General features: G+C 34.5%; 1 protein-coding gene across 1 annotated transcript; it reads left to right on the forward strand.

Moving 5' to 3' along the window:
• Nucleotides 1–1,815: 1,815 nt before the first annotated feature.
• On the forward strand, nucleotides 1,816–20,797 carry LOC109449114 (uncharacterized). The gene is made up of 6 exons (XM_088794345.1): nucleotides 1,816–2,041; nucleotides 8,269–8,413; nucleotides 10,974–11,067; nucleotides 15,435–15,553; nucleotides 17,755–17,897; nucleotides 20,596–20,797. Exons 1-6 carry the CDS (start codon nucleotides 2,016–2,018, stop codon nucleotides 20,795–20,797), a joined length of 729 nt encoding a protein of 242 aa, XP_088650471.1. The 5' UTR covers nucleotides 1,816–2,015.
• Nucleotides 20,798–26,951: the final 6,154 nt, after the last annotated feature.

The raw sequence follows: 26,951 nt of genomic DNA on the forward strand, positions 1-26,951 counted from the left end.
GGCTAGAATCTGATCCACAAAAGAAGAATTTATAAGTCATACCTGTTAAAGAGAGGAAAACAGAACAAACGGTTGGGCAGATGTGAACGGATGGATAATGGATGATGGTATACTGTGGAAATTCTTTTCTGATTTCTTGGGTGAGAGTGAGGATGGAGTCAGAGATCGTGGAAGTCAGAAGAGAGAGGAGAAGGTATGAAGACCATCTGGGAGACTGAGGGAGAGAACAGATCTGGGAACATAGTGTTATTTCCAGACAACACCTTAAGGTGAGTGGTTATACATTTCAAAGTGAGACTACTCGTGGTCATGAACCACCTTCTGCTATACAGAGGTAGGTGCAAGTAAGTAAGAATTTGAAGGTATATGACAGGAACCTTTTAAACATTATGATGTCTGGGCCTTGCTCACTTTTATAAAGACATTCTTATTTATTATATTTGGTTGGGGAAGGCCCTGGCCATTGGATTTTTTTTTAAGTACCCAACATGATCTAAGGAAAAGTCAGAATCACACCACTGAAGTATTACACAGCTTTTGTCTGAGGAACGGGAGGTGTGGAGTAGTTGTCATGGGCTACAAAGCTAAAAAGATAGATTAAGACCAATTGTGATTTATTTATTTTACTAATTAATTTTTTGAATAATATCAGTCTACAACTTTTGGACTTGGGGAAATTCCTACAGTGCTTAGAAAAGACAAGGGTGAAAAAATGTCTGACAGTTGGCTTCTCTAACCCCATTGTGGGGAAAATCTACAGAAAATTGAGACATAACATTTTAGGTATTTGATAGTTTTTAAAAAAAATTATACTAACTTGGATGGAAACAAATCAATTTGTGATCTTTATCAAATATGTTACTTTTTTTTTTTAGCATAGAGGTTTTTACGCTAAGTTTCAGCCTGCAACATTTTGTATATATAAAACTGAAGTTCTAACAAAAATTTCATGTGAAGAAGAATATGTTACATTCTTTTGATATGAAACTCACTCATAAGTTTACTAAAACTTTTTCAGTCTATGGATGGATCACCACTGCACAGCAAAAAAGGAATAATGGGTTTTCCAAGATATGCCATATATCATGTTTTGAAAGTAGATTTTGAATAAAAATATTTCCTAAATGCCTTGTTCCCCTGAAGCAGTAAAGACTATGGCAGTATTTGCTGTGCTTTTGGCAAACGATGGTTTTTCAGTCCTCAAAAATACTTCTAACATTTTTCAGTTTGTGGAAAGAAGACATACAAGTTTCAGGTAGAGAGGACTTTTGTTTTATCAGCTCATGATATTAAAAATTCACAGTGCCATCTGTGTACATAGCAGGCGCTCTGAGCATACTTGTTGGACCAATAAATGAGTGTAGAATATAATATGATAGTCTCTCCCTTTTCTGTCAAAAGTTGTAAAACTTTGCTTTGAAAAAAAAAAAATCTATTATTTCTGTCTTGTACTGAACAAGGCAGAATTCCTTCTCTTTAATTCAAAGAAGTTTTATTTGAGCAACGTTCAAGTAGGAATTAGATAATTTCCTTTTTGTTCCTTTGCTGGTTCTGAAACTACAGAACAGAAGCAAGAAACCAAATACTGAGGGATGTATTGCACAAATATGACTTCATATAAACACAAGCCAGATGCAAACCATTCAAGAAATAATGGAACTGCAGACAGCAACCTTTAAGGGATGCTGTGGATGTCTGTTCCCTCTGCTGTCATTTATGTTTCTGTTGTCAAGGTTTACTTATACCACAGTTTAGACTATTCCTTGGAAACGAAGTTCAGTGTTACGCTGCTCCAGGAGCACAGGGATTCTTTGATGAGCTCTAAGAGATCAGTAACAATACCTCCTGAAGGGTCATGTTGCTAAGTTACAGCTTGTTTCCCTGGTCACGGTGAACACATGGAAGACCCCCAAAAGAGACTACAGATTCTTGGTGGACAGCTCTCATACACTCTCCTGGGAGCATGGTGAAAAATGTCTTCAGGAAAATAGCTCTATGAAGGCCAGAGGGACTTTATGTACCGGCAAGACATGTCTGAGAGGTAAGAAAATGAAATGTTAAAAGTAACCTAAGTCATTACTTGAGAGAAAACAAACCAACATAGATTGTGTTACCGGGTTCAATGTCACTTAAAGATGTAAAGTCATGCAACTGTGTTAGTGATGATGGTTGCTTTGGGAGAGAAGCAAACCCTACTGCCACCCTCTTCCCTAATATGGTGCAACTGGTTACAAGTACAATGCAATTTCTGCGATCATTGTTATAGCAGAAGGAAGTGGGTTTACTGTTTTAGTAATGACATGTACCTATAGACACACAGGGCTCTTTAAGAGAGCATGTGTGAATTTCAGGATGAAAATAGACAAGATTACCAAAAGGAAATATCAATTGGCTAATTGTTATTCCTTATTAGCTAATATTTATTACTTAAGTTTAAATGAAAACCTACCACAGAAAAACAGGGCTTGTACTAGCACATTAAAGCCACAAATCATATTAAAGAGGCAAAAATTCAATTCTTATTTCTTCATTCCTAAATTTCATAGCTATTTTGTAAATGTTTCTCAAATCATGCTGATAATTAGACAATATTTTTGTCTTTATATTGGTGTATAACCTGACTCTCATGCTTAAAAAAGAGAGTTGTACCTTTAATTTTCAGGCGTAAGTACACTGTGGTTTCATAAAATTTGTATGAAACTTATTTGTAGCTTTCATTTATTGTCTATAGTTGAGAGAGGAAGCACGTATAGGTAGGGATTTAGAGGCCAAAGCAATTCTATTATAGAAGTTCTATTTTTGTTAGCAAACTCAGTGTCTAGATATCATGTTGATTTCAATGTTAAAAATTATGTCATAATTTGTAGAAATGGACTTGTGAAGTAATAGTTTTTAAATGGGTAGAAGTTCTGTAAAGAATTATAAACTTTATTTTTCCCTGTTTTCCGACACCCTTTATTACACTGTGCCAAGAAGAGGTTTATTTGTGAGGTCTGTATAAAGTGACCTTTAAGAGCACTATTTTTATAAACTAGTAAATCTTTAAAAAATTATTTTAGAGAGGGAGGGATTGGGGAAGAAGGAAGGAAGGAAGGAAGGAAGGGAGGGAGGGAGGGAGGGAGGGAGGGAGGGAGGGAGGGAGGGAGGGAGGGAGGGAGGAAGGAAGGATAAGTTTTCTTAGTGCCAGTATTTTTGTTCAATCACATTGCTGCATATCAAGAAACAAAAGTTTTATTCATAACATCTTTCTAATATACAGTCAATTTTATTGGGGATTTTACAGTTTTACCTCTGTTCACAAAACCTAGCTCCATCCCATATTATTCTTTAGTGCCTATATTCTTCTTCTCTCTTGTGGTGTTGTATGTGGTTGAATTTTCAAAGTTGTAACAGCATATGGAGTAGTAAAACATTCCTCAAGTGTTGAAAATCTTCTAAGTAGCAGCTATATATGTGGTTAGTAGTTGTAAAAACTTCTAAATATGATCTTGTAGAGGCAGCATAGCAGTATCTCAGTCTCTGCACCTTCATTATTTCTGATATTTGAATATATGTTTTGCTTCTATAAATGTCACAAACCCACTAATAGTTATTGATGTTTACAAGCTTTATCTCTGAAGAACTTTTACAGGTGTTTGTTCTTTTATTCTTGCTGTACCTTAATTTGGGTGCCTATTTGTGTTTATAGGAACGTGCATGGGGCGGGTGCCACAGAGACATGCAAAATTAATAAGAATACAAATAGAGTCACATAAAATTAAACTGTGACTCATTCAGATAGAAGTAGAAAAATAACAATTTTAGCCGTATGTTTTTCAAAATTATAATATTATTATATGAGTTTAGAATGGACAATCTAAATAATTTAAGATTTGTCTGCTAAAATCCTAGGCTTTGGGGACTGAAATATTTTTGGAATATCTATCTGTAAAGCACATAGTTTTTCAGAACAGCTCATTGCTATATTATTATTTACTCACTTTTTGGTTTCATTTCAGGTTCTTAATTTGGATCCAATAGAAACTTAAACATAATAACATTCAAATTTAAAAACCGGGTATATTTAAGTTGCCATTTCAAAAACTACTAAATTGTAATATCAAATTCCTTCCTGACATTATAAGAATTCTTTTCAGAGGACTCCCTATCATCTCGTTACCATCTTTAGCATGCAGATAGCATAATCATTACTTATTTCATAAATGAATAAAATACAGGCATAGAGAGGACAGGAATTCTGGATTTAAAAAATAAAAATAATTGTCAAAGAAATTAAAGAGGCTGATTTGATATTTCCTTTCATCCAAATTTAATGCTCTAGAGTCCACGGTGATTTGTTTCTAGCCTGTACCTCAGAAGTTCCTGGTTTTAAGATCCCACAAAATTTGAGAACCTAGTTCTATTTAGGGGGAGAGAGGGAATTTAAGGATTTGGGAAAAGTTTGCTAACTGAAAAATAAGATTGAGATATTTTCTTCCTTCCTAAAAAAAAAAAAAGCTCTCATGATGCAGCATTAAATATATGTAGAACATTTAGAAATTGAGTCATATGCAATACAATTTTGACAACCCTAGGTATCTGAAAGGGGCCCACTGGCCTTCTGGATTGCTTCCTTTAACTCAAGAGTTCAGCTTCACCATAAAAAGTAGGCCATCTGTCACTTCCTCCTTCACTCACCTTACAAAGTTACATAATCACCAACTTGACATTTTAATTAAACAGATAGCACCTGTGGCAGCTGGCAATTTATGAGGCTTATAAATTCGTGATTGTAAAGGACATTGCAATCTTCTGATGAAAGGTGCCCATGAATTGATGAGTTATATTATTGTTGTTTATCATCCAGCAGTCTCAGCTCACCTCATTCCTTCTTGTTGGCCATTCTACACTTTTTAAAACCAGGTGTAGATGGCCAATTCAGATAGTGTTACCTACTTTAAAGACTATAAATCACTGCTGATGAATGCCATGCAATTTTAGCTGCGGCATCTTCTCCGTGGCAGCCTCATATTAGAGCATTAATAATATTAATTCTTCTTTCATAAGGGTTTAGATTTGCAATTTATGATAACTGTTTGTTCACTGCAGGCAGAAAGATTAAAAATGGGTAAACCAATATACCAACTGAACTGCATGTGTCTGGTTTTATGTTCTTTTAGGGAGGAAAAGTAAAAGAGGGTTTGAAAAACAGCTTGATGTTATCTGTAATAGTGTTCTCATAGGTTCTACTACTGAAGGCTTAACTTTTGTTTTCAGTAAATAATAACTGCTCAGATTTATGTGTTCTATAAACTAGTGCAGTTATTTATACGTACTTAAGTGGGGCAATTGAATGGGAAAAACTAATATTATTGATTTTCCTTAATAACTGCACATTAATTATGATACAACATTACGGTTATTTAAAGAACCACAGTAGCTTATCTGAATCTCATTTGAATCCTAGTAGTTAAAACTACTTGGTCATTTACTTGTGTGACTTGGGCAAGTTATTGTCACCTTTCTGTGCCTCAGTTTCCTCATCTGTAAAATCAAAATCATTATATTACTCATTTCATTAGGTGATTTCAATGCTTAAATGAGTTAATCCATGTAAAGCTCTTCTACAGTACCTGGCACATGGAAAGTGATCAATAAATGTTAACAATGAAATGATAGTAGTAGTAGTAACTGTCATCATTGCAATAATGTTACAAAATGAAAACAAAACAAAAAAACGCTGTCCCTCAGGTAGAGTCCACATCATCATCTGACTATTAAAGACGAAAGAATGCAGTGTCTTGCCCAAGGATGCAGTAGTAACTATTCCTTAGATTCACAGGGTTCACAGGATTCCTTAGATCTCACAATGTTGCCAACATTGATGTGCACATTAAGGCACTGACAGAGGAGTTGGGATTAGTTATATAACCTGGAAGATGTCCTATTTTTTTCTTTTCTTTTTTTAAACTACAAGATCAGAAACTATCTTATTTTGCTGAGATTAAAAAAAAAAAAAAAAAAAAAAGCAGGCTAAGAAAATTTCCGTATGGGATTTGTGATAGAAGTAACAGAGCCAAGACTGTGAGCATGCCCCAAAGTTTTCACCACAACATCCCAGCACATTGTCCTTTGCCACTACACTCTGTCATGGGACCAGGAGAAATATAAGAATGTGAGGGGAGAAAACCAGATTGGGCGGCCTACAAACAGATTTCACACTGGAAGATTAGTCCTCTACTGATTAGAATCTTCTCAGGTAATCTTGTCTTTAGTTGAAACTCATCATCAATCATCAATCATTCTGAACACAGAGAGACAGAGATGGAGACAAAGAGATGGGGGCGGGGGGAGGATGTTAGTTGCCTATTGTGTTAGCAAATTTTTAATTACCTTCTATTATTAATAATGACTGACATTCATCAGGATAATGGCATAAAGATTTCTTCTAGTTTAAACTCAAAAAATGATCTGATGTAAACAAAGCTAGCAAGGCAATTTTCAGTTACGTTTAAACTTAATTTCACCTTGAAGCTATTCTGTTTAGTCTTATAGCACTACGAAAGGAAAGCACGGTAAAACCCCAACCAACTATGTCTCTTTTATCAAATATTTTAATTATGTGAACTTATTATTCCCCCGTGCCCTGCCTTGGGAAGATTATATAAGAAAAATAAGACCATTTCTCACATTTTAGATTAAAAAACAAGGGAGGGGGAGACTTCCAGGTTTTTCTATTAACTGAGTTTCTGACTGTGTAACCATCACTGACTGAAGTTTCAAATCACCAAACACTAGTCGCTGAAGAAAGATTCAGCCATGTTCATTATTCTTATTTCCCTGATTTCATTTTGGTATAAAATTGCTAGCAGATTTTAATGAACCAAATGAACCAAAAAAGTAAGTTTAATTTGCCGTTCACCCCTGATATTTTATTTTCCCCCAATTCTTTCTCCCTGATTGTTGCCCAAAACTCCAATTATAGATGGCAGGATTTACCTGATTCAAGAATAATAAATTTTGCACAATTTAATACTGTTCTAATGTTTGCTAATTTGTTTCTAAGGCAAGATACTCTTACATAATTTCAAGAAACAATACCTAAACTATTAAAAAATTGCTCAAGTGAAAGAAGATATGAGAGGCATATATTTTCTGACTTTTTACATAAGACAAAATTCTTTTTTTTTTAAATTTAATGGCAGATGGAAGAATAATTTTCTCCATGATAATGTATATATTTTTTGTTGTTTTAATGTCACAGTCATGCTATTTTTTAGAGTATGATGTAATGGTGGTGCTCTTTTACTGTACCCACTCAGTTAATAAATGAAAAATGGAAGACATTTCTGTATTATAGAAATGCTCATGAAGGCAACCTCAATATACAAGAAATGCATAGTTTTTTTGTAAACAAAATTGCCACCGGGGCACAATAACTGTGCCATAAAATATAGAATGCTGTCTCTTAAGATTCATGGAGCCTGAAAAATGATCAAGAGTAAAAAGAGGCAAGAAATAGAAATACGATTTCTAGTTTTACTTAACATAAAGAGGTATATTTATATATTATTTTAAAATTGGCTTAAAAATATACAGTACCAATTGCACTGTTGGGGAGAAAGAGAAAAGTGTAAGAATAACGATGAATATTAAGTCAGAGAATTAGTATAGGAGAGCAGGAAAGACATATCTCAGTGGTATAAAAATGGGAATTCAGAGAGAACTGGATTGTTCTTAACTGAAATGGTTGAGTAGTATTGCCAACTGAGTAAAATTGATTGAAAAACCTGATTTTTAAATGTCTTTGCCACCAATTTAAGCAATTCTAAAAGGCTTGGAGAAAATTTCAGGGAAATCCTAAGACCCAGCTCGATGGGAAAAGCAACAGGGAGCTTACAGAGGCTCGCTTGTGCCACATTTGTAGTGGTAGTTCTGCCAGGAATGATATTCCAATATGAGGGCTGACTTCCTTGTTCATATCTCATAAATGAGTGTGTGCATTTGTGTGTATCAATAGATCTACTCTTCTAAGAAATGCAGTCTACATAGACACCCTTAACTTTGGGGACAATTTATCTTAAGTGACTGTTAGCCATAAAAGTGTGGACTATGGTAAGATGTGAAAGTCCTAAGATCTAGGTAAACTCCTAGGGTATCATCTATTTCTCCTCTAAATGGGAAAGTTGGCACTTAAAATTTATTGCTATTGTCATTTTATACAAAGGTATTTATACTTAAAGACTTTAAAAGAGATACACAATACTTTAAACATTTTCTTTCACTCAGCTCCTCAGGTCTAAACACAAACAGTGAGAAGATTCATCCATCTAACTCATCATACAGCTCAGATCTGAGTGAGTCACACAAGTGGTCGGCTCTGTCAAGGAACAGAACATTTCATCCACGTTCAGATTCTGGAATATCATCCCAGGTGAATACTTTTAATTAGCCCTTTACCCAAAGATAAATTTATACAAGGTACTTTATCTTATATTTATCACTTTTTAATAAGTGTATAAATAAACCCTTTCAATTGGGGGACAAATGAAAGGTTGAAACTCTCAATCCCAACTCAGAGGAGAAATGGAAAGAAGCTGGGGTGGGGGAAGATAAAGAGATGAGTGGAAAAGATAACACGAAAACAAAAATGACATTCCTTCCTTTCTCTCACTAAGTTCAAATTCTGTCTCTAGTCTAAGATATATGTTTTTTTCTTCCTGGAATGTCCTTTGTTGACAACATAAGATTTTCCCTTTCCAAACTCACCATTACCAAGACTTTGTCTCTGACCCATCTAAGTGGAATCATATGGGCTTTTCCCTTCTTTCCTTTATCTACAATTGTTCCACTTATCCCACTGGATCAAGATGAGTTATTTATATGTCTGGCTTTCAAATGATAGAAAATGAGTTTTTCAAGCACAAATGCCACATTTTATTTTACTCTGTATCCCCAGTGCATGACAGAGTGCCTAAGAAGCACAACATATATTTTTGAATAAATGAATCAAATGAAGCATACTCGTTTCGAAAACATTTATTGAATCAATAGATCAGTCAATTGGTCTATCAGAATTAAAAAAGAAAAAAGATCAGGGTAAGGCACAAATATTCACTATTCCTTTAAGAAGAAACAAGTCACACAACTATAACACATTGACAACCTTACATGGATATAAACAAAGAAAAGCAATGACTTATGTTCCTACAATGTCAGAAATACCAAAATCACACATATAATTCCTTTAAAAAACAAATAAAGAGGTTTTTGCACAAAATTAAATGTCAGTTGAAAAACGTTCTCCTCAAATATAGCTTTAGCCTAGATTCTTTTTATTCCTAGCAGGAGCCTCAAGAAAAAGCACAAAAAGGTAATGGAGTGTGGCAACTCCTGGGAATTTAACTTCTAAGAAGTTTTTATTCTGTGATAGAAGCAAAAAAACAAACAAACAAAAAAAATTCCAAAAAACACATAACAGTTTGGAAAAGAAGCCTCTATAAACATGTAAACTGAGCAACCAAAAATAGTCCACGAACTATATTCCTCAATAATCTAAAATGTATTTGTGTTTCTTAGTTTTTTAAAGAATAGTTCTAAAGAATGAGTAAATCACTTGAAAGCATGTTAGCAAATCATCAGTCTATCTCAAAGAGTTGCTCAATCATTAATATTTTAGTATTATTGTTAATAAGGTAAAGAGCTATTATTACTAGTTCTATTTTTTTTAACGAAGGTATTTAGATATTTACTGGGACAACCAAGGCCATTCAGTAAGTAAGTAATTAAAATAAAAGATCAAAGCTAAATGATCATTTAAAAGCCACCTCTTGCCAATTTATTTTGAGGCAGTTTTGCCCCAATTCTGCTTCATAAGCTGCACAGTCCCAAATGCTGCTCCAAGAATAAAAGGTTCTTTGTTTTAAAAGTTCAGGGGAAACCTTTGTAGTACGGACTCACAATATATACTAGAATATTAAAGTCTGTGAGAAGTCTGATAATAAAGAGTGATACTGAACCTGGTTGAATCGAGAGCCTCATAAGCTCATTTAATAGTGGAAATGTTTTTTATGTTGTTAGTCACATAGGTTTACTGTTCAAAAAAAGCATAAGCTCTGTGAAATGTTGCTCTGTGAGATGAATGCAGTTGTTCCAAATACTTTATTGACATTTCTTTAAATCAAATATTCTAGGTTTGTTTGTATATGTGTATGACACTGGCTAACAGAAGAATGAATCTGTGGTGTATGTATTCCACATACTATTTTCCTAATGATATATCTTTATGCTTGTGTTAGCCTTGAAACTAGCATAAGCTATGTAAGATAAGAAGTGTGACTGACTACCATCTCAATAATAGTAAACAATATAAAATTGCCCAAAATATGACCTTGAAACGTATTTTGGTCATTAATATATATATTGGCTGGAACAAAGATGACCAGACCTGAAATGTTTCATTTACTACTGGCTACACCTTTAAGAACAATGTCAATAAATTGGTGCTCGTCTCAAGGAGAACCACATGTTCTTCCTGGAAGTGTAGCAATTTGCAAACCATGATCTGTGAGTAATAATTGATTGACTTAGGAACAAGATCATAGCTGTTATGCAACACTTAAAATAGTAGTCACACATGGATGGATTCTTTGGGGCCCATAGAAAGAAGACTCCTAACAATTAGAACTCTTCTAAAATTGGATTAGATTCCTCACGTTTATGAGCTGAGTAAATATTAAAGGACGATGTGTCAGAGGTGGTGTAAAGTGGATTCGTGAATGGGTACATATATTTATATATTTACCATCAAACATAGATCAGTTGCAGGCACTGGAGATGCAAAGTTGAAAAAGAATGACTTCTACAAGCACACTATTAGGTACTCGGAGTTCTGTGTGGCTGAATGTTTGGCATGGATTTGCATCTCTTTTACACATAAAATTAAATGAAATATATACTGCCAGGTGATGTTTCTCTTCTTTCTTATTTTAAAGCTTCCCTCAGATTCTTTTAAGTACCTCACTTGGCACAAGGTAGAACAACATGACATTCAAGGAAGTCAACTGCGTTGCCCAAGAGTAAGAGAAGGTAAAAGAACAAATGTGTATATTCTCTGTGTACAAGCTCTGAGTAGATTTTTTTTTCAAATTAAAAGACATTCCTTGAAATAAAAAAATATTACTTGGAGGTAGAAAATTTTCCTTTTTCAAGAGCATGGTATTGTTAATATAGTGAAGCCACTTTTAAAAGCATATTGTAATATCTGATTATAAATATAATAAATGTTCAGTACTAAATACTGGAAAATAGATAAAGAAGAACCTGTAATTCAACCATCCAGAAATAGTCATTGTGACTTTTATTTCCATTTAGGCTTTCTTTGAAAAGCATTATATGAATATAATTCTTTTACAGAATTGTATGAACTATTTTGTTTCTTGAGTTTTTCCACTTACTCTTGATATTGTGAGTATTTCTTCCATGTTATTAAACATTACCCAAAACATGTTTATTAAAGGTTGCATATATTTCCATCATATGGATATTAAACTTATTTAACCATGAGCTTTTTGGAAAGTTAGTTTATTTACTATATTTCATGATCATGGATAACACTGTGACTTCAATGGATGACTTTAACCTGATTTAATTCTGCACTTTTTTTTAAAGTATCAAAAGAGAGTAAATAAACCAGGTCATCTCATTTTATATTTTTACTAAACATTTTAACTTTGGTAGAATAACCAATGTTTTAATACTCCTTTTTCATCCAATAAGATTTTATATGAAAATTACTGTGACAGTATGAAGAATCATGGTCTGCAGCCTTGATATACATAATTGGTTAGTATAGGAAGATTATAGTTTGGTTTCTGTAAGTAACTTTCAATAGATTATAAATAATGTAAGAACAGTGGCCATGCATTTTTCATGTCTCTTTTGCATCCTCCATAAGCTGATGAAATAACATTAGACATCATTCCTGTTCAGTGATTATTCAGTCTTTATAGAAGATCAAATATCTTGGAAATCTTCCATTTGTATTTGCAGACTGGCAGTTACATTGTACAATTACAATATTGATTTAGAAAAAAAGTGGCTTAGATATATTCATCTGCTCATTTCCCCCTCTCACCTGCATTACTTTACTCACACAATGTCTTTCTTCTTTTACTCAAACTTAGTTGACAAAAGAATGAGACTAAGTAGCATCATTTTCTGAAAATGAGTAAAATAGGTTCTTATGTTTTAACCATCAGCTTTATTTGCAGCTAAGCACTGACTCCTATTTTTTAAAATAATAGTAGATAGTCCAACTAGAGGTAAATTAGATTTGTCCTTTGGGGACCTTAGAATATTTTTCAAAGAGCAAGAAATTATGGGGAATTTGGAAGAAATGAGACCAGAAGAAGTAGAGGCAGTGTGTCAAATATGTAAGGAATTCATCAGCAAAAGGAAGAGAGGGCTACATAAGAAGCTAAAGTGGGCTAAGCTCAGTTGGCTATTAAACTTTAGAATGTGGAGGTGTGTGAAAATTCAGGTTCCCAGGCCCTACTCACCCCCAAATCTGATGTAGTTAGTATGGAGTGGGGACCCAGTATCTCCCTTTGTAAGAATTATCACAGGAAGTTCTGGTGCAGATTATGTAAGGGCCATACAATGAGGCACACCAGTTTAGGAGGTATAGGGGAAGGCAGGGAAGGAAGAAATTCAAATACAAAGTAAGAAGAGTGATAAAGTAAGTGTGCTGACATTTACATGTGTGAGGGAGGTAGCTGATGATTGTGGCAGCCACATGAGGAGAAAATAAATTGTATGCTGAACACAGATGGAGAGTGAGGTTTAGAGAGAACTACAGAATTGAAGAAATTGGAGGGGAAGACCAGAGAATAAAATGTAGGAGAAGTAAACTGAAAACGTGTAAAGAGAGTCCAATGGCCTCCCTCCTTCCCTGATTTAAGCAGCCAGGTCATGTGCTGAGGCCATCCCTCAACAAATCCAATCCCACACAATGACCATTGTGGCCATTCATGCTGAGGACACATCTCTGCACAGAGATAAGGCCCATTTTCCTGCCATAGATCATTAACAACACACAATCTCTTGCTTAGTGAGAATGGAGTATGATCTAGGGGATGGAAAATATTGGAAAATCCCATCACCTTAAACCATAAAAAAATAGATCTCCCTGGTTTGTTGCCCTTAATTGTGTTTAAGTTATTTTGTGTGTGTGAGAGGAGAACAAATGCTTTTCAAAGCATTCTGATAAGAATTACCGTCCTTCTAGATTAGATCCTGAAACACCCATCAAAACTACTTCAGTTGGTCTCAACTGCACCATTGTACATCCAGGAAGAGTTCCTAAAAAGAGAAAGGTTATCTGGTGTGTGATAAACAGCAATTTCCCAAGACTTTGATCTCCAGATCAAGACTGACAATTCCTCCCAATTAAATGAAGCAAAAGAGCAAACTGTTGGTGGAAATCCTTTAAAGAATAAATACTTTCGGTTTGAAAATCCCTCAGCAAACTAATTCAGTCACTGTTGTTACGAGTTACAAATCCAGTGAGGGGACCAAGAACAGTCTCAGAGAGAGCAGGGGAAACCCAACACCCCTGGGCTGTCAGATATTCCAAACTGTAGTTTTCGGCTGTTAAGATATATCCTCAGTTATAATCAAATCTGATTTTAAAAAGAAAAGAAATAATTCAATTTAATGCAACTCTTTACAGTAGATGTGACTTTTGGCCTCCACCTTCAAAGAAATCTTTGAAAACTGCTTTAAAAAAAATAATTGAAAGAGCAGAAGATCAATAGAAGTCAAACGAACAGTATAGGGCAAAGTTTAATAAACTCTGGGGTATATATTGCACAAGGAAACTTATCAAACTGGGTATTGGTGTTAAAGACAATAGAGCCCAAGCGCTTCTCAGTCAATTAGCTGATTGTTCCAGTTTTTCCAGTTCTATGACTTTTAACTCCAATCATCCTAATCAATGAAGAAGAGAGTTTCCTAACACAAGAACATTTTACTTGTAAATTGATTGGGACACTGCTGCCTTCAGGATTTGGTTATTTCCTGGCTGGCAATAGTTTATTATGAGAGAAATGCCTGAAAGAGCAGATTACACCTTGCTTTCCACCTGCGCCTAATGAAAGAACTGATGTTTGTGTCAAAAATAATGAAATATGGGAGTCTTTCTCGTATTGCTTTCCATAAATCCTTCACGAATTGACTCCCTGTCTCCCACCACAGCCCAGACAAACCTGCCACAAAAACAAAGTTTGTTCCTGATGCCTTTAGTATCCTCTTTCTGGGTTCTTTTCACCCTTGAAGTGAGAGGAATCATGCATTTTAGAAAAATGGAGTGTTAGAAGTGTGTAAAACTGGTCCCAGATATGACTCATGGCGAACACAATATGTTAGAGTTGGGAGGGAATTGAAATCATTTAGTTTAGGATTGCTGCCGGGGGTCTGGTTGACATCATAGCAGAGTGAAGTTTGTCTGGAGTAGCACAATAGAGTGTAGGGGTTTCTGGCAATAAGATAGCATATGTCGGTCTATGATAGTATTTTGGTATTAAAAAGTACTAGATATCAGTATTTTTATACAGCATTATGAACTTCAAACAAACATATTTACTCGCCAAATTCACCTCAAGTTGGGTTCTTGATTCCAGTTTTTCCTGTATTGTTGCAGATGTGGAAAACTGAAGCTCAGAAAATTAAAAATAGTCATCTGGAGTTATACAATTACCTAGCAGCTAACTCCAGATTGGGCATAGGATATCCTTTCCCTAACCCTGGAAGTTTTGTGCAAACCTGATTTGGAGAACAATAGGGTTAGAAATAGTGGGAAATGAGTTTGGAAATGAGGATTAGGATAAAATTGTGGGAAACCTTGCTTGACAAGCCAGAATGGTACATCTTTATTTGGTAGGCAATAGGAAATTTCTGAAATGTTTTGAACATGCAGATCGTATGGTAAAAGCTGTGCTTTAGGAAGGCTGGATGGCAGTTGTATCATTTATTTTGAGGGAAAGGAGATTGCGAACAAAGAGATCCAAGAGAACATAGTTACAGTTCAGGTAGAAAAATAATGAGGGTCTGGACATTGAAAATGAAGGGACGGATTCTCAAGGGAAAAACTGGTAGGACCAGATGACTAATTAAATGGGGAAACACAGTGACTTCACATCTCCAAACAGAAAATTACATGAAGATTAAATTCACTATACTGGCGATTTCTTCTCACTTGCCTGTGCTAGAAACAATTTATGTAGGGCTAAAAGTTAACTCTTTGTTACTGCACACACTATTTGCTCACAGATAATGTCTCCTCAAGTCTGATATCTAATGGAAGTTTAAAACAACCCGTCAAATATCAAATGAAGCTGTCTGTCCTTTTGCCTGAAACCTAATTCCAAGATCTCACTGTGTGACCTTTTGCCTAGGACCTTCTGCAGAAGAGTTGCTCTTCACACAGGAGGAGTGTGTCTTGTCTCCAAGGAAAAGAGTCCTTGAAAAAACCAAATGCGAAACATGGCTACAAGAAAACTGGGAAGACTGTAAGGTGAGAGCTTTAAAAACAGGAAAAAAAAAGTCTATTTCCCTCGTTGATTAAATTATGACATTTTTTTAAGGGCAATTACCAGGATGAATTGTTTAAGCATCTCTTTAGAGATTTCTCTAAAACTGGTGGTATTGGGGCTTCTCCATCTCTTTTTTTTCAATCCCTTCTAAATCGTGACATATTACTTATTTTCTAGACTTTATTTTATCCAGATATTGCTGAACTTTGGAAAAGTGTGAAATAGTTGAGAAAATTGTTCCTTTTCTTTTTTTCTTTCTTTTTTAAAGTCAATTGTTGGACAATAATCTTTATCCATGAGTTTATGGTGCAGTCTAGAGTTCCTTGAACAATGTATTTTGGTCAGCTGGGGCAGCCAGCTTGGTCTGAACAGAGAGCAATGCTGGACAAATGAAACTTTTAATCAATGAAGGATACGAGCTGTGATTTCTTGGTGCTGAAAAGACCCTGCTGACTGAGCCACTAGCATGGAAATAGGTCCTGCATTTAGTCAGCCTGCTCACTACAAAGCTTTGGGGCAATTACTCAAATTAATTCCTGTTGGATCAAGTCATATTTAGGCAGAGAACTAAAGATTTAACTGGGAAGGATACGCTTTGGTAGCACTAAAAGAGTCAATCAACTTCTTCCCAACAATGTGTCATGCCCATATATTTGTTTTCTGAAGCAATCAAGTTGTTCATGAAGATTTTGAAAATGAGCCTGAGTTTAAAACCTGCTTGTTGGGGTCTCTTGATGCCTCTTTTTCTTCATAGATTGGTCTTGAATGGCATAGGATTATAGAATTAGGGGTTAAGAAGGAGTTTCAAAGAGGTTCTGGTCTAAACTCCTTCCTTTCAAAAGAGGAAAGTTCAGAAAGAGAAATGATTTGCCCAAAGTCACACAACTTGTTAGTAAAATATATGAAATTAGAATATTGTTTCCAAGCATAGTGCTTTCTTTTAAAAAATAAATAAATAAATTATTCTTACATAATACATGCATACATTCTACTCTTAAAATATTAAGCAATGCCCCTACTTATTTGAAAAATTTAAACAATACACCTAAAACTTTGACCTCCATTCCCAGGACTCTCTTTAGAGGTAATCATTTCAGAGTATATATGCGTTCACTCTTTATAGCTGCCATTGAAACCATGGATTTATTGTAAAGGCCAATGGAGGCTTGCTAATAAATTATCACAGAAAATTTAATTGGTCTTGAGATAACTATACTTTAACAGGATGGCTAAATAAACTCTTAAACTATCACAGAGAACTTAGTGGGAAATAGTGGTCAAAAAAAGCCTATCTGAGGAGGTGACATTTAATATAGAAATGATAGATATAATTTATCATTTCTTATTTTATTTCAAAATTAAGACCTTTTATACTTTTGGAAAATGGAACTTAAAGTATCAAATTTTGTGATGTTTAATGTCTAAAAATACCAAGACCTTAGGGATCTTTTTAAAGATAGATATTTCTGTATTTCTTTAAAGATAACAAATATTTTGCTTCAAATTTTTAAAAAGAGGATTGCCATCTTATTCAATAATTTTTTTATTACAGAAATTGATGGTAAAATTGTGGAAATAAAAAGTAAAGTTAAGTTTTGGCAATAGAGCCTTTAAGAGCAATGCTACTACTCAGAGTGGTTTTAATTTTCTTTACATCAAAGTTGTCCGATGTTAAAAGCAAAAGTAAAATATCCACTATCTTTGAAATATGCCAAGTGATTTTTAAATATGTCCCTAGTTACTTTGAAACAAAATCATAGTTGTCATCTTTTGAATGATGGTATTTTACTCTGAAACTTTTATAAATGCGATCTTTGAGTATCTCCAAGGAGTCTAAAGATAATTAATCATTTAAATCAGTAATTTCCAAACAAAGTTTTATTCTCTCCACTCTCTACCCTCAGAGAATTTCAGAATCTGTTTGAGGACCCTGCCCTCTCCCTGACCCCTAACCTTGAATGCAATTTTAATCAGGATTTGGTCAGGATCTTCATGCTCACTACCTTGGGAATCTGCAACAAAATTGTGACTGTTTGGAAGTGTGAATATTTTAGAGAGAAAAAAAAAAGTGTGTGTGTGGGGGTGAAAACCACTGTGTTTAAATAACATATACAACATATTCTTAATTAATACTATTTTGAAAAGTTGACAACTTGCTTTTTCTTTTTGTTTTCCCCTTCAGAATTTGAACCTTTCCTTTCAGGATTTGGGGGACCCTTACCAAGTTGCAAATTTTAACAGGATTCTTAGAAGACTAATTCGAGTTGAAACCCTCTGGTTAGTGGATAATTCACTGGTGGATTTAAGTGCCATAAGATTGCCAAGGTACCTGCTCTCTAGTATGTCCAGTTACTAAATTAAAATGAAATCTTTGCTATTTGGGGATATGTGACCATTGTCTGTACATACTGTGGCTTACCTCATACGATCAGGTCTTAGAGGTGATAGTGTTAAACGATACCTGGGCAAGGCAAAAAGGGAAATTTACATATCAAAATGTTACATCTTTGAGGGAAAAATATCTATTATTTTCCAAAGTAATATTATTATTATCAATTTTTAGGGGAGTAATTTGTAATCATAGAATCATATTGGCAGAAAACCTTGCCATGTCCCTTGCATTGTAAACTGGAAATACTATATATATATATATATGTTATTGTTATAAGACAGAAACTTTTAATCATAGTTACTGAACACCTGTGGGGAAAGACTACTGTAGTTGATGCAAGTCTTGGCTTGAAGGTCACATTCTAAGAGAGGGGTGGGCTTGCCAATCAGAGGGGTGGGTGAGCAAGTCAGAAGGGTGGGCCTGTCAATCAGAATATCGACAGAAACAAACCAAAAATGTACAAAGTTACATAGACTCCTTGGTCTTCCAGGATCCCAGCTTCTGATGTTAAACATAAGCTACCTCATTCTGCAGGATTGCTTGAGAGCCTTTTGTGTAGAGAGCTAATGTCTGCTTCATAGACAGTTGGTGGAGTGAACCTTGGCAACAGATGGAGGGGCACACAGAGGTCCGCAGGAGAGAATTAAGAGGTGAAGGAAATTGAGCAGCTACAGAAGGAAGAGTAAATCCTAGAACAGGTTAAGATACATCTCTGAGCCTGGGCTGACACAAGGCAACGAGAAGAGACCATCACAGTGGCACAGGAAAGGGAAACAGTCCGGCAGACAGAGGAAGTGTCAGAATTGGCAATGTGTCTGGGCATCTTCGGTCATTTTCAAAGCCCCTTCCAAATTTTAGATAGACTCACATAGCATTTTATTTTATTCATGATCTTTTTAAATAACAAATTTAAAAATAGCTCAATAAAATTTTTCAAGAAAAACTTAAAACCACTGTTATAAATAAAAAATCAGTAGCATTTTCTGATGTTGATTTATTCAGTTTTTAGTCCCAGACTTTCTTCTAGGGATACAATACTGATGCATTAGTTACATTGTTCTACTACACATTTAAATAAACATACAAAGAAAAAAATTCAATAACATAGCATTCTTTAGAAACACTGAACTAGGAAATAATTTATTTAAAGTATCTAATCCATTGCACTAAACCTCCAAATCTTATCTAATGCATAGAGAGAGAGACAATCATTAAAGAAAAGACTTGACCTAATTTCAGCATTCCCTAGATATATTCTTTTGACCTTTCATTCTTTAGAAATAGGAAATATAATGTAAAATTATATAATTGCAATTCAAACTTTATAACTGCCAAATCAATGTATTATGGGAGAAAAAGAAATTGATGCATGTATCATAACAGCCTCCTTCCCTTCTGTGCCAGGGGCAAAACCACACTTGGTTTGCCACTTTTCTCCTCTAACATTATGTTACTGATTCAGAATCTGTGATGGGGTGAATCTGAGAGGCTGAGAAGGTGGCAGGATATACAGTGAAACTAAAAGAACGACTGGCAGATGAGAGAAAACAGATTTCAGAGAAGAATGGAGAGAACAGCAGTTACACAAGAAGAGCTTGGGCTGAGTTTTCAATTAGAAACCGTCCTAGTACGAAAGTGCTACTGTAGATTATGTAACTTGGAAATGAGTAGAAACCAAAAGTTATCAAAGATATGATTGGACTGTGTAAAATATCCATATGGAGAGGGATGGAAGGAAACAAGAAAAATGAAAATAATAGATGTGAAATAATTATAGTGAAGCCTGGGTGGGTTCTAATAGAATTGGTTTTTCTAATGCCATTGTGCATGGCCGTCCTTTCACTGTTTAGCATCGTCTTTATTAGTAATAATCATTTACCAATTGTCTTTGTGGGGTGCAAGACTCATAAAAAGTACCTTGTGTTTCTTTCTGGATATTAAATCCCAACTTACACATAAAGGAATTTTTTCTTAAGGCAAGGTGTCAGTGATAGATTTTGAATAGATTCTCTATTTGCGCAGTCCTAATAATGGGTTTAAGGAAAAAGTATTGAGAAGCATTATTAGTCAGGAAAATGTATTCAACCTAAATGCCTAACACACATTTCTTCTCCAAATCAGAAACATCTTTTAGTTTTCTTTTATATAAAACAGGCTTTTTTTTCCTGCTCTAAAATGCTATTTTCTCAATATAGAATTTAAGTACAGAAAAGTAGAAAGAAAATAACTATAATCTCACTACTTAGAGGCAATACTCGTCACAAGTTACCATGTGTCTTCGTGTGAACTTTTTATTGCTGAAATTATATGCAGCCGTTTACTCTTTCATTCAGGATGTATTGAGAATCCACCATGGGCCAAATACCATGTCAATTACTGAGTGTGTATGTAAGAAAAGAAAACAGATTCTTACCCTCAGCAAGCTTACAGTCTTATATATCCTGTTTATTTTCTCTTAATATTTTAATGTAAACATTTCTCTTTTCTTACAAACCACATTTGTAGAAAGCATCACTGACACACCTTTGAGGAGTTACGGTCTAGGTGAAGCATACTAGTCCTATGCAAGATTTGGTACTTAACCACCCTCTTTAGGAGACAAATGACAAGCTGTTTATATTTTGTATCCAGCTGCAGAGTTTTAAATATGAACAAAAATCATCTCACATCTTTCAAACAATTGCCAAAGATACCTCAGATACAGCATTTATCCTTGGCTGAAAACCACATTGAGACTCTGACTGGGCTCTCCAGTTTACGGTGCACTCCACTAGAATCCCTTATGCTCAAGAGGAACCCTTGCGAATTTCGCCAAAATTACCGGAAACGGTAAGGCCACAAGTGCCTTGTCACCATTTGTCCTTCTTTGAATATTATACTTTTAACAGTTGTTCTCTTAAACGCACTCAGCATTTTTTTTTATCATATGTACTACACGTTGAGTGTTGCATGCTTCTAATTTCACCTAAAGAATTTTGAAACGATGTTTTTAGTCTTTTTCAAATTTTTTTTTTTGCTAGTACAGCAATTTATTTATTTACTTACTTTTATTAAATTTATTGGGGTGACATTGGTTAGCAAAATTATATAGGTTTCAAGTGTACAATTCTATAATAGATCATCTATATATTGCATTGTGTGTTCACCATCCAAAGTCAAATATTCTTCCATCACCATGTATTTGACCCTTTTTACCCTCTTCTACCTCTCCTGACTCCTTACCCTGTGGTAACCACTAAACTGTTATCTGTGTTTATGAGTTTTTGTCTGTCTGTTTGTTTTTGTTCATTTGTTGGTTTCAGTTTTATGTCCTATATATGAGTGAAATCGAATTTTCTGATTTGTTTCACTTAGTATGATAATCTCTAGATCCATCCATGTTTGTTGCAAATGGCAGTAGTTCATCTTTTCTTCTGGCTAAGTAATATCCCTTTGTGTATTTGCACCACACATTCTTTATCTAGTCATCTATTGAACACTTTGGTTGTTTGCATGTCTTGGCAACTGTGAACAATGCTACAACGAACATTGTGGTACATATATCTTTACAGATAAACGTTTTCATATTTTTGGGGTGGATACACAGAAGAAGGATTGCTGAGACATATAGTAATTCTATTCTTAATTTTTTGAGGAACCTTTATACTGTTTTCCACAGTGTTTATATGAATTTACATTCCCACAAGCAGTGTATGAGGGTTTCTTTTTCTCCACAACCTCTCCAACACTTGTTATTACTTCTCTTGTTGATAATAGCCATTCTAACAGGTTCCAGGTGGTATCTCATTGTGATTTCGATTTGCATTTCCCTAATAGTGAAGTTGAGCATTTTTTCATATATCTATTTGCCGTTTGTATGTCTTCTTGGGAGAAGTGTCTGTTCCGGTCTTCTGCCCATTTTTTAATTGGATTGTTTGTTTTTTGGTTGTTGAGTTGTATGAGTTCTTTATATATTTTGGATATTAGCTCCTCATCAGAGGCATTGTTTGCAAATATCTTTTTCCATTTGGTTCATTGCCTCTTTGTATTGTTGATGGTTTCTTTTGCTGTGAGAAGCTTTTTAGTTTGATATAGTCCCATTCATTTATTTTAGCTTTTACTTCCCTTGACTTTGAGGTCAAATTCCTAAAATCCTCTTTGAACCCAAGGTCCATAAGTTTAGTACCTATGCTTTCTTCTATGCAGTTTATTGTTTCAGGTCTTATGTTTAGGTCTTTGATCCATTTTGAGTTAATTTTGGTACATGGTGACAGATAGCAGTCTAATTTTATTCTTTTACACATGGCTTTCCAATTTTCTTACAACCATTTATTGAAGAGGTTGTCTTTTCTCCATTGTATATTTTTGGCTCCTCTGTCGAAAATTATCAATTATCTGCCCATATTTATGTGGGTTTATTTCTGGGTTCTCAATTTTATTCCATTGGTCTATGTGACTACTTTTCTGCCAATGTCATGTTTTTTGTTTGTTTGTTTGTTTTGTTGTTGTTTTGTTTTGTTTTTTTATTGTCACTTTGTAGTATAAATTGAAGTGAGGGAGTATAATACCTCCAGGATTATTCTTTTTTCTCAGGATTGCTTTGGCTATTTGGGGTCTTTTGTGATTCCATACAAATCTGATGATTTTTGGTCTATTTCTTTAAAAACTACCATTTGTATTTGTATTGGGATTGCATTAAATCTGTATATTGCTTTGGGTAATACATCCCTTTTAACTGTGTTGATTCTTCCAGTCCATGAAAACGGAATATCTTTTCATTTCTTTGTGTCTTCTTCAATTTCTTTTAATAATGTGTTATAGTTTTTAGTGTATAGGCCCTGCATATCTTTTGTTAAGTTTATTCCTAGGTATTTTATTCTGTTTGTTGCAATTGCAAAATGAATTGGTTTTTTTTTTTTTTCATTTCTTTTTCTGAAATTTCATTGTCAGCATACAGGGACAAAATGGATTTTTGTACATTGATCTTAATACACTGTTCTCTTGGTTAAATTATGATCGCTGTACAAATTTTAGGCTCCTCCTGTAACGTGACTTCACATATACCAAGATGTTTCATTTTAGACGTTCAAATCATATGCATTTTCTTTCATAATGCTCAATAGATATTATGTCTTTTTTAAAAATTTCTAAATATAAATTCCTATCAAAGCCCATGTGACAATCTCATAAACTGTTTATTCTCTGGTTTCATTTTCACTCCTTTGGGCCATAGGCCACCATTAACTGAATACAAAGAAGTAATTGATTCAAGTGGTTGAAAGAGCTTGAAAACCTGCCAAAAATAAACCATTTTTATTCCTTTGTCACTATTGGGAACATTTCTAATGATGATAATGGAATCTAAACAATCGTGGAGTATGCACCAAGTAATATGCCCACCTATTTATCTCCAGCTAATTCCCAGCACCATTATTTGTGTACTTACAGGAATTAAAAGGGCATAAAAAAGCACCTGAGGTCTTGAACCTGTATTTGCCCCCATGTGACCACAAGTCTTTTCATCTCTCAGTTTGAATCTGTCATACAGAGGTTTAAACCATCTCTAAATTCCATTCCTGTTCTATGATTATAGTCCTTTACTGACATTCAATTTCAATAGAAAACACAATTCTCACTACCTTCCTTTCTCACCCTTCCATTTTCCCATGACAGCAACTATACTCCAGAGATCTGAATAATATTTGACTCTTCAACCTCTGATGTACAGTCAAAAATTGTCAACATGAAAATTCTAATCTCTGCTGTTACACATAAATCTCATTACGGCAGTTGTCTCCCTTATGACTAGAGTCTGAAAGCAAAATTTCATGTTCTGTGATAATGAATTCTCAAATTGCTCTTGTGTAAGTGAAAACTAACAGCACATTTGCTTTAATATTTAACTATAATAATGTTTTGAAGTTTAAAATTATATTTCCTCCAGTCAGGAGGTTTAGCTGGACATTTTAACATCAGTCATAAAAAACACAATTTCTAGTCATGAAGATAATTTATTATTATTACATGTCGGTTTTGTTAATTTATATGTGTGATTTTATAAAACATTTTAGTCCCAACACAGTCACTTGCCTCTCTTCAAAGAATGCCTTATAACAATAGTATTAAGATTAATTGTCTGAAATCTGATATGCCCTGAGGTCTCACTATAAATCTGTCTTCAAAATTCATGATGTGGTGAGTGATATGATGTGGGGATGAAGGATATAATGAGTTTCTTGTATTTTTCTTGTATTAAGTCTATTGGATCGAGTCCGAGGTAGATATATCCTGACACTGAAACTATAAAAAGCCAAATTGTATTGACTTAGGTATACAAGGTTACTTTAAACAGAAAGATGCAGCCATTTGAATTATGAAGGAAGGACTTTTAAGTATCCACTCCTGCTGAGGAACAAGCTGAAGTCCCAAGTTCACCCAAAGTTGGGTTTAATTACCTAACCCAAAATCCGTACTTTGAGGATTATAACTGCATTCATTTTGTCACTGAGTATCTTTGTGTCAAGGCCAGACCTTCAATGACACTTTACATTACCATCAGAATTAAGTATAAGCTGTTCTTTATCATTGTCACCTAGAATTGTGACTATCTTTCCCTTCCTCCTTTGTTTCAGATCCTCCACTAAGAAGACAGCACAGTTCAAAAGAGAAAGGACTTAATGATAGAGCTAATAGTGTAAGTGCCAGGAGGTAGAGGGCAGCCCCACTTCTTGGAAAATCCACAAGCAAACTCTTCTGCCATTCTTCAGAAGTCAATGTGGTCTTAGTTCACCATAGTTTGACTTTTTAAAAAACAAGTTGTGATGAGTAGTTCCTGCCAGCTAAGTCTAAACGTTGGAGCCAGAAGACTTAGATTTTAATCTTTGCCCTGTCACCTACAGACTTTACAATCTTGGATAAATTACTTAAAATGGGGCATAAAAACCAACCTGACAGAGTTGTTGTGAGGATAAAATGAGATAATGTGCAGAAAGCATTTGGTGCTAAAAGAATCATGCAGCCTATGGGATCACTCAAGGAGGTCAACACCATTATTAGCTGAACTTGGCAAGTCTACTAAGAGGTTTCAGTATCTTTCATTTTGGGAAAATACCAGTGCCATACATTTCCTCTGGCCTGAGCCCCCAGAATTCCCAGACCTAGAAAAGCTGACCACCTGAAACAAAATGTTGCTTTATAACACTGCTAGCTTTATGACTACTGTTTAACTAGATTGATGTGAAGGACCCCTTCCTGAACCTAGAAGTAACTGTCTAAATTTGAAATGTGAGCTTCAAAATGCTCTTTGTCAAGAGAAAATAACTCAGCAGAATATTATTTTCCACCTCCCCTCTGATAGTACTTCTCACGCAGAATTCTTCCTTAACTATCACTAAACAACATGGGCTTATTTTACTTTTTCTTTTTAAAACTTCTAACTTTATAACATGCACATATTGTATCATGTTCTAATTCTTTCTCTTGTGGTTAGTTGGCTAATTTCACTCATTAACTTTTTTTTCCTTTATAATACTTTGTAAAAACTGGAATGTGTCGTTCTCTTATAAAAACAGATTGTATGCCGTCCAACTTCTCTGATCAATATTTAACAAATCTACGGAACTATCTAGTAGCTCCCTGAGAAGGCAAGCTACTGAAGGCTCATCAGCACAATGCACATGACTAGTCCATATTTTACTGTAACCCCATTGCAAAGATAAACAAAACAGAACACAGAGATAGCCACTCATCTTTCTTGTAACAATAGGCAAAGACCACTTATTTATAAAGGGAGTAAGTGAAAAACAATGCTTTTGTTCAATAGTTACTGTTTTCTTCTTCTTCTGTTTTTAACTTTTACTTTAGAGTGTTCTCCTGTTTGCCAAACTTAAAAATGCTGGATGGGATCCTGAAGCTACCAGAAGATTCTTCACCACCAGAAACCAATATTTTTTCTAAAATATGTACTGTATCCTAATGCAATCTGTATAGAAAGAAAGCAATCACCTTTGTCTCTTAAAAGCTAATAAACACAGGAAATGCATGACTAAATACTGCTGTTTATTGTATATGTAACACATATTGCTTTCTTTTAAACCAGGGAGCTCCACTTTTTAAAAAATTCTATACCCCATCAGTAGATAAATTTTGAGTACACACATATAATTATTAATTTTTATTTTTACATACAATTATAGAAATTATATACTTAAAATACTAGATAAATATATAATGTATATTTTAAAACATTAAAAAATAGAGATCTTTAAATGATAAGGTAACAATTGAACATGAGTAAGAGTGCTAAGGTTTCCCCCACACTCCAGGGACTAGTCCCGTCCACCCTCGGCATTATGAGCCCCTTATTCTGCACGTACTTCTTTAAATATCTGAACCCATCAAGAGGAAAAGGGACAACCAGAAATGTTTTGTCTTACTTTAAGCCACATACTTTGGATTCTTCATTTTAGACAATGTTCTTTCTTTCATTAGTGACTTTCACATAACAGAAATTTAGAAAGGTCCTAAGCTATATGCTATTCATTAAATACTTAGAAAATACACAAAAACAGTAAAGCTCTGTTTTGATTAGAGGATTTCATAAATGCAATTTTAAAACTGTCTTCCCTATATGTTAATGAGAAATTACACAGTTCAATTTAATTGCTTTAAAAAATTAGAGAAAGGTTAAAAACTAGATCAATGTATGACCTTGTATGTTTCTTTATTTATAAAGATCAACTTCGTTGCAGAACTAAGGTTTTTCCAAGATTGTTCATTGATTAACCAGGGACCCTGGCAAGAAATAAATAAAATATTTTCTGAATTATTCTGCCATGAGTGAATTCTGCTTGCAAAAATTTGCAACAAAAATTCTAACAAGACCAAGATACAGTCTCTTCCCTCAAGAATCTTACGAATGACTGAAGAAGATAGCACACATAATTTAATTTTAAATTACGGGAAATCACTCTGAGGACTTTACAGAAAGAATATTATTTGAGATGGAT

The sequence above is a fragment of the Rhinolophus sinicus genome, chromosome 17 (assembly GCF_057876585.1).
Source record: "Rhinolophus sinicus isolate RSI-liver-muscle chromosome 17, RSI-T2T, whole genome shotgun sequence".
NCBI lineage: Eukaryota > Metazoa > Chordata > Mammalia > Chiroptera > Rhinolophidae > Rhinolophus > Rhinolophus sinicus.